Source organism: Podarcis liolepis (genome assembly GCF_965112155.1).
Source record: "Podarcis liolepis genome assembly, chromosome: 2".
Classification (NCBI taxonomy): domain Eukaryota; kingdom Metazoa; phylum Chordata; class Lepidosauria; order Squamata; family Lacertidae; genus Podarcis; species Podarcis liolepis.
In genome coordinates this window covers 69043366-69052464 of record NC_139555.1, presented here as the reverse complement: position 1 = coordinate 69052464, position 9099 = coordinate 69043366, and the positions used below count along the sequence as shown (strand labels likewise).

Below are 9099 nucleotides of genomic sequence, written 5' to 3'. Positions count from 1 at the left end.
TCCTGGAATTGGCCGGGGGCGAGCGGAGGAGCGTGCCGCGAAGCATGTTTGGGGATTGTGATGGGAGGGAGGGACCAGAGTCGAAGCAGCTGGGAAGGGGGGCGAAGGAGGGGTAGACTTGGGTGGGAGTCGCCTTACGAGATCGTTTAATTCTCATCGCATTCATTTCGGGTTACTGGGATCTCTCCCCGCCCCCGTCCCATACAATCGCCCCTCAAATAAATTATTTATTCTGGGTGATTATCGGTGAAATTCCTGCTAAAAGGACTTGGACTTTTACCCTATCCCATAGGTTCGCAGTGCTGTTAGTACACCAAGACCGCGACAGCGTTTTAGGGGAGCCATTGGTGGGGATTACTAGATCGTAGTTTTTGAGACGCAGCTGCCGTTTTCACGTCCTGGTATTGCCTTAGAGAGCTGACGCTGGACCGAGCAACGCGTCTTTCCTGTAAATGTCATTTGCTCTTAAGCGTGTGCAGAGTGCCTGCTCTCTCCAATGAGTATGTACCATCGTATTTATCGCTGTTACTGTGAAGGTGTTTGCGCCGCTGACTTAATACCACTTCCTTATCTCCATGGTGTTTATGTCACATATCTTAACCATTGATTTTTGTAAGCTACTCTGGTGTCCCTTTAGCTAAACAGCAGCATAAAAATGTTTTAATTTAAAAAAATGGCATTCCAGTGCCGGTATCACATCTTCTGATGGTGATTTTTCAAGCACAGATGTAACCATTAGTTGTGCAGTAACAGTGCAAAATGGAACGGATTTTCTAATCTACAACATTAAAATATCAAAAGGATAAGAAGTAAAGTAAAGAAATGGTTCAATTCTGTGTAACTGAGGACTGACTGAATTATCACTGTAGATTTAAACAGGGCAGCAAATAGATCAGTTTCCCCTCTCTCTGGTGTCCAACACCTGATTTTATGAGACTGAAACAAGTGCTTGTATGATATGTTAGCACATAAAAAAAATATTGAGTTGTCTTTCTTGTGACTCCTGAATCTCGGGTTGATTTTATCAGTCTGTATTTGTACATGAAATACATTATTCAGCAATGTTGTATCTTACATAGATTGACTAGAGACAAAAATAGATTCAAGTAGGTGCATGTATTGATATGTCAGCAAAAATCAAAGGCGTGCAAAATTGGCATGGGTTTTCTGAATTACTTTGAGGGAAAATAATTGTGGATGACACTTGGTAAATTACATTAGCCACTAATGTAAAAGATTATTGGGAATGCAGCTCAATTCCATTATTTAACTCATTCTGGCATTGTGCCTTTTTTATTAAAAAAAAGATACACAGCAGATGGTTGTTTGGGGTGTGGGGAGAACCACAGCTTAGCAGTAGAAAACATCGTTTGCACACAGAAGGTCCTGTGTTTAAACTCTGGCACCTACAGTAATGAGGTAGCAGGTAATATGAAGCACTTCTGCCTGAGATACTGGCGAGCCACTGCCATTCCAAATACGACAATACTGAACTAGAAGCACAGATAGCCTGACCTGATATATATCAGCACCTTCTGTACCATCCTGTTTCAGGGTTGTGCCATCAGATCCAGAAATATGCTTGTGACCGGCAAGGAAGTTTTGTAGACCTTGATGTAGGATTTGCAGCTGCCGTTCTAAACAGACTTGCTAGTTAGGGAGCCCCACTTGGTACAAGAGAACCCATTAGTAAACGTGCACTGTAAGTTATTCAGAGTGGCATACTCCCTCGGAGACTGTGACTAGCTCACCAAACTTGCTGAATAGACAACAAAATGGCAGGTGACACTTGACGGGTGGAATTCAATGTCATGCTAATATGGTTCTTCTGTCAGCTCAAGCATTTCCGCTTGCAAGATGGAACACTCTCTCCTTTCCTTCCCTTGTTTTGGGGATTCTCCTGATCCCCCAGAGCCGATTTGTGGGCAAAAGTAGGAAAGCCGTATTGCACTGGCTCCTGCTAGCACTAGTTGAATCTAGCCCCTTGTACAACTGATACGAAAAGTGTTGGAGCACCTTAACAATGTGGTAAGGCAAGGTGACTGTATATTTTTTTAGTTCAGAAAAAAGAACTGGGGTGTGACAATAGCAGCTTAGAAGACTGTGAGTGGCACTGAAAGAGTAGCGATAATTCTCTACCTTCTACAAAACTAGTTGCAGAGGTCACACAGTGAAACTGACTATTCAGGAAAGATGAAAGGAAGTTTCACATCATGTAGAATTAATATAGGATTCTCTTCACCTTGGTTTAGATAGCCTAAAAAAAAATTAGACAAATTAAGAGAGAATAGATCTTCAGGGGCAATAAACTTTCAGAAGACAAACAATGTACAGCTGTTGTTTTCATGCCACACTTGTTGCTTCCCAGAGGCATCTGGCTGCTGTTGGACAAATAATGCTGTTGAACTGATACATGTTTGGCGTAAACTAGCAAATTAATTCTGCCAACTTATCTCTCATTGCTCCAGCTGTGTTTCCTTAACTCACTTCTCTCATCCAGTCCTCACATCACTGGTGGTGGTGGTGGTGGGGAAATCCAAGCATGATAAGCATTTAGATAAAAGGGTTAGACTAAAAGAATGCAAAATATATCAGTACATACTTTCCTCAGAGAAAAGAAGAGCCAGCTGAATCAGGCCAATGGCCCATTAGCATCCTGTTCTCACAGTGGCCAACCAGATACCTGTGAGAAACTCCCAGGTGGACCCAAGCACAACAGCACTCTTCTCCCTTGTGGTTTCTCACAACTGGTATTCAGAAGCATTCTTGCCTCCATCCATAGAGGCAGAGCATAGTCACCATGGCTAGTAGCCATTAGTCAGCTACTGATAATTTCCCCTGTTCAACGCTATGGCATGGTGAACTACTATCACTCAAGCCTAGGCAATCTGAGGTAAATATCAGTTTGTTCAACTACCAATACCATTGCTAGCAGCTACCAGGTCTTATAATAGGGAAGGAGCTAGTAGAGATCATTTACAGCTTGGAAACCAGTAGCCCTCCAAATTATGTTGGGCCACAACTCCCATCAGGCCTAGTCAAAATGGTCAGTAATCAGGGATGATGGGAGTTGAAAGCAACACTATCTGCAGGGCCAGTATCTCCCAATCACCGATATCTTCCATATGGGTAGAGAAGGTAATCCGAGGGGATTTCGGCTTCTGTTGTCATCCGGCATGGTTTAAGGCAGTCAATGTGCTGAGGAATGTGCCTATTTCTTTCCACCCATCACTCCCCACTCAACAGTGTTAACACAGTCTTAGTAGCATTGTACTGGGATACCTGCCCTCCAGCTCAAGCTAGCAATGTACCTAGTAGGTGGCCTTAGACAAGTTAAATCAGTTTGTTCGGTTCTTCAGTAGGACTGATGGGCAGAATGACTTGCTTTACCAAGCATCGTAAGGATGAATGCATTAAGCCTGCCTTCCTGAAAAATGCTACAAATAATTTCCTGTTATACAGCTGGCTGAAGTAAACAAGAATCAAATATGAAAGAGGCCCCTCTGTGCCATGCCTAGAAACCAACAGGATTTAATCCTAATGTGCATTTAGGGTTGGAGTACAGGCTGTAAGGTGCCCACCATGTTTCATGAGCGGAGAAACATGTTCCTGACAAAATGAAGACGGGGTGGAAATTTATGGAGGTGGGCAATTTGGTTCAAGCACCCAGGGGGATTGCAAGGGTTGTGGCCCATGTTGACTTTTGGTACCAGCAGCTACTCTGGATTCAAATGAGTTTCAAGCCAGAGGTGAGACCCCAGTGCTAGCCATAGGCAGCAATTACACAGCACACATAGCCACTCTGTGTCCAAATGTCAGTTTATCTTTCAGCACGAAAGATTTCACAGTATCAAAAAGTAAATAATTTAATAAACCCCCCCAAAAAAGTTGATCTGCCTGTGGTCTGCAGCATGGTATGGCCCGATGCCTCTGAGATGTCGGTTGGGCACCACCCTCCAAAGTAGGGAGAGCCTAGGTAGCACTAGAAATTGGGGTCAGAGACCCACCAGGGCTCAGTTGCTGCTGCAGTTAGGTTTGTTGTGCATGTGACAAATGAACAGGGATGTGTGCAGGCAAGATTTAGCTGAGGCAACAGGAAGCGAAGTGCAAACACTGATTGGCCTGGCAGGATGGTCAGCATCACTTGAGGGAAGATGACCATCCCAACTGGGCTCCTGGGGAGATCAGAATCAATGGCTGACAGAGTAAAATTCAAGGGCACAGCTAAGGCCAGTAGAGTTCAAGCAGCATTCTGACGTTTGCCTTGGTTGTCAGGGGAAAGGTGCAAGTCAGACTCAACGGGCTCAATGGCAATGGGGCAGTTTCTCCTTTAGCGAGGAACAGCCAACCACTGACTACGGCCATAGCTCTGCTCATCCTGAAATGGAATGATGGTTTTCCACAGACAATTTCTTCAGATGGGTTGTGATTATTACGGTCCTTTTACCAGCACCAGAACAGTCCTAGAGCTTTGTTGAGCAACTGTGGGATCGTAAGAGTGCACCTCTACTAGCACAACCTACTTGCTATGAAGTCACATATATTTAGAAATGATGGGGCTGTCACTCCCCACCATCATCAGGGCTGATGGGGCGCATCACTCTAGTGGGGGAAATAAACAGGGCCTTATGGGCAGGGCTTAGGTCTGCTGAGAGGTAATCAGAAACAGGAGCAGTCCAAAGTAGTAGGCTTTTGGTGGTGGAGGACGAATGGAGTCATGCTCCCCACCTGATGCAAGAGCCAATGTGCAGCGTTATTTGCAACAACGGCTGTTTTGCACAAGAGGACTTTCCCATGTGGATATCACTTCCCTGTAGGAAATAACACATCCGTGGCCATGTGTGAGGAGCACAAACATGTTTATTTTGTTGCAGGAGCCTGCAGCCAAACTGGGGGTGTCCTGCTTGGAGCAATCATGGTGAAACAGACAGGAGTGCGCTCGTCATACATGGTCGGTGTCGATGGAGCCACCTACATGGAAGTGATATCTGCACAGGAAAGCTGAAGGGCCATAAGCTCCCACAGAGCACATCTACCATTCTTGGACTTGAACTCAACTGTTATGAAAGCAAAGGAAAACGCTGGCTGTCCCTGTGGCAGAGGCTGCCTGCTTGAGAAGGCATGGCAGCCTTTCCGCTGACAGGAGGCTCCTTAAGACAATGCTGCCGCAGGATGGCATTTCGGCCGAGAGAACATTCCCTGAGAAGTGGGGTGGCACAGCCAAGGATTGAATGACCCATGCAGTTTCCAGGAGACTGAAGAGAGCTGCGTCTTCCACCAATGAGCTCTGCCACTGTAAACCGTGCAAGGAGATGGCAGGGTTATCAGACTGGAGACTGGAGACTGAGACTCCTAGGACTGCTCCATGTGCACTGGGTGCCTTGATCCCAACCAGCCGTGAGTGCAATTTGAGCGCCGAGTGTAGCTGGGTTGCTGCGGTCGCCCACCACCACCAACGGAGCCCTGCCCACCTCCCCTAGGGACCAGAAAAGCTAGAACAAACAACAGAAAAGTTGGGTTTTTTAAATAAAATAAAAAATTAAAAAGTCCTTTATTGGGTGCAGCCTGGTCCCTGTGCCACGCTGGGCCTTGGCCGATCAAGACTGCCCCTGGGCTCGGGGCGGCTCAGTCAGCATCTCCCCGAACGTCGAACACTTACGAGGTGAGGGACGCAAGGGCTGTCCAGGCCTTGCCTATAGGCTAGGAATAGAAGCCCCAGGGGGAGGGGGAGGGGGAAAGAGCAAGGGATGGTGAGGCCAAGTGTCTGTCTATGGGTTTGGGGGAGGGAAGGCGAGGTGTGGGGCCCTGCACCTATACCAGGGGTGCACCGCACACCTCACTGAGCTGCACTCGAAGTGGTTTTCTTCAGGGTGAAATTGGTCCAGTTCACAGCCACTTTCTGCCGGGTCTGCTTAGCTGAGTCCAGGCAAAACCTGCAAGTACAGAAAAAAAACAACTAGTGAGAGGAAATGATGGGGCTGCGGGACCCTTGTTTTATTCACACATATGCCTGTCTCCTGTGAACTTCCCCCTACTCCCTCATGGAGTTGCTCAGATTGTTCAACAAGGAATGTCCACAAACATCCTAATGATTTTAAGGGGCAAAGGGCTAACAGCACAATGGCACCAGGCGGCACCACTTCTGTGATGAAAATACTTTGGAAAGTATGTTGCAGGACAACACAAAGATAGGACAGGTCCTACTGGCAGAGACAGGCAACATAGGCAGGGATGCTGGACAAAGCTGAGGAAGAAGATACGAAGTGTGTGCTGTTTGCAGCATAGAAGCCAAGATTTTTAGGGACTATAGGGCAGGTAGCTCATCAAAAAGGGTATGGGTGAATTTGGTTATTCCTTTTAGCCAAAGAGGAATGAACAACTTGATATAGGAAGCTCAGAGAAGATGTGACTCTGGTCTCCTTGAAGAAAGGAAATGGGAGACCACTCCTGAAGAAATTCTCTCTGGACCTAAGATGCTTTTCCCAGGCAGCAGTCAGTTTTCAATCTCCTCCTTCTGGGCTTGAGCTGGTGGGCAGAACCACATCTTCAGATTTTCCTAGACTATCATGCTTTGATGGCTCTCTCTGACAATAGGTGGTACTTGCAGACTGCTGCTACATGACACTTGTACTGTAGTGCTGTAGGGAACTTGTCCCACATGTGTTAAACCACAGGCGTAGCTTGGAGTGAGGTGACTTCAGCTCTCCTGTTTTTCATCTAATCCAGATGCACTGGATATCCAGAACAGGTTTCTGGAGTCAGTAAGGAGTCCACTGAGGGCCAACAAACTGAAGTTCAATCCAACAAAACCAAACTGCTGTTAGCAGAGGATATGCTAGCTCATGGAGATGGTCTTCAATTTCTCTGGGATGGGGCTGAAATTCCCCCTGAAGAATTAACTTTACAGCTTATGGGTGCTTTTGGATCCAGCTTTACCCACGGACACCCAAATGGCTCAAAATGCCTTTTACCACCATCAGTTGATATGCATGGAATTTCAGTTTAATGGAAATATTAATTAAGCAACAGCTTGACTTATAAAGGTTGCTAGCCCTGCCTAAATAGTAGGTTGAAATGCTGAGGTGGCACATCTCTCAAGACTCTGAAAGAGTGTAGTGGAAATGATGATCCCATTCTCTCACATAGATAAACTTGGCCTTGATCACTGCCATGAGAACAGCCTGCCCAGTACCCTCCTCCCCATAATACACTGAGTCAGGACTCGTCCTCTCTGACATGCTGATGAACGGCACCTCTTCTCACTACAACATCAAATGATGTGACACTGCAGGGCCCATGTTGTATTTACATCAAGACACCTCTGGAAATTTGTGAATGATGGGGAAGAAATAGAAAGACTGCCTGCGCTAGTCTCATCCATATGTGGTTGAAATGGGAAACCATCTTCAGCTCAAGGGCCTCATTCCCTTCTGGGCAACCTTCTGGGCATCACGTACCAAATGTGGGTAGTGCCAGAGGCAAAAGTGGAGAAAGCAACAGAGGTGACATTTGCCCCTGTACGATTTCTACACACATGCACACACCTCTCTCCTTCCTCCATGCAGGCAAGCAAGAGGAACTATCAGTGTTCAAGGCACATTCCAGCAAGGCAAAAACACTCAGGGAGGGAGCAGGGAGGGATGTTGCCCCGGGAGAGGGTGTGTGTCGTCTGGTGAGTACACCAAGGAAGTATCTGCATTTAGTTCCCAGATCCGAGGTTCCACATCCCTGATGTATGGCATTGATTTATTTCTTGTCTGCAAGGCCCTGATCCCAGGACTCCACAGTTTATCGGGACCAAGTCTTACCTCTTGAAGTATTCCACTTCTCTGTCAGTCTCATCCATTTCCACACCATCTAAGTCTTTGGGCAGGAACACATCATCTAACAAATCACAACAGTGAAAAAGAAGAAGAATGAGTTAGCTGGGCCCGAGAGCTGCTCATAGCCTGCGACAGGGATCTCCTCCTTCCCTTCCAAACCAGGCACATGCCTCACACCACTCAAACATCACTAGCTGCCCAAGCCAGGAGACTCCCCTGCAGTGATGCTCAAGGTGCCCAAGTCCACAACCACTGGCCCAAAGCAGAGAAAGCGAGAGGTGTGACAGAGTGTGACTACCCAAAGTTTGTGATGTACAGCAAGCACTGGTGGGATAAAAATAAATTTCAGTGGGAACATAGGAAAGTGCAGTTAAAGGGTATGCAAAATTCCACACTTCTGAGCCTGGCTTTATGAGAATCTCAGTTTCAATCAATGCCAACATGCTCTCATAATTGCAGGGAGAAGTCTGAAAATAAACAGAGTTTTGAGCTGGGCCTTAGGGAGCTGAGCAGGCCACAAAAGCTGTCTCACCTTACCCGCATTAAACCTTAGCCCTACATACAGCTGTTTTAACAGCAATGTCTCTCCTGCACCTTCACATCAACTCTTGCCGCAATATTCCAAATTCTTTTTAAAAATCCAGATTGGTCCAGAAAATGTGCATAGCTCACACTCAGGATACTGTATGGGCCCCCATCTGCACTATTCATTTAAAGCAGTATCACAGCACTTTAAATAGCCGTCGCTTCCCCACAAAAATCCTGAGAACTGTAGCTTGTTATGGGTGTTGAGAGTTGTTAGGAGACCTCTATTCCCTGCACAGACCTACAATCTCCAGAGGCAAGAGGCACTGATTGTTCAGCCTCTCTGGGAAGTGTAATTCTATGAGGAGAATTCTCCTAACAACTGTCAGAACCCTTAAACTACACTTCCCAGAATTATTTGACTGTTTAAAGTGGTGTGATACTACTTTGAATGTATAATGCAGATGGGGTAGTCTCCCTGGCACTTTTGCAGTTTTTTAAAGTGTTCGTCCAAAACATACCCAGATTCTAGGCTGTTATGCATGCCCTCAGGATGTACGCTAGTACCTGCCCTCTCACTAGCCTTCATAACAGGACCGGCAGCTGTCATGCACTTGGTGGGCCTCACCAGTATATAATGGGCCTCAGAAGCGCCAACGTCCCGAGTGCATAAGGGGCCCACCCCAATCTTAATGGGAAGCTGGGATAGCTCAGTCAGTAGAGCAGGAGACTCAATCTCAGGGTTGTGGGT

General features: G+C 46.5%; 1 protein-coding gene and 1 long non-coding RNA gene across 4 annotated transcripts in view; one reads left to right on the top strand and one right to left on the bottom strand.

Annotated features, from left to right (window-relative positions):
- Positions 1 to 80: 80 nt before the first annotated feature.
- Positions 81 to 5549, top strand: LOC310699912. The gene is made up of 2 exons (XR_014522291.1): positions 81 to 1653; positions 4875 to 5549. It is a non-coding gene; the product is annotated as an uncharacterized lncRNA (long non-coding RNA).
- FAM193B (family with sequence similarity 193 member B) overlaps positions 5514 to 9099 on the bottom strand; it is a 31725-nt gene continuing 28139 nt past the window's right edge. For all 3 annotated transcript variants that reach the window (XM_083488333.1, XM_083488334.1, XM_083488335.1), the window contains 2 exons: positions 7809 to 7884; positions 5514 to 5933 (listed from right to left, as the gene is read on the bottom strand). In XM_083488333.1, the coding sequence (XP_083344459.1) occupies positions 5837 to 5933; positions 7809 to 7884 (173 nt within the window). In that variant the 3' untranslated portion in view covers positions 5514 to 5836. The remainder of the gene's footprint in view (positions 5934 to 7808; positions 7885 to 9099) is intronic.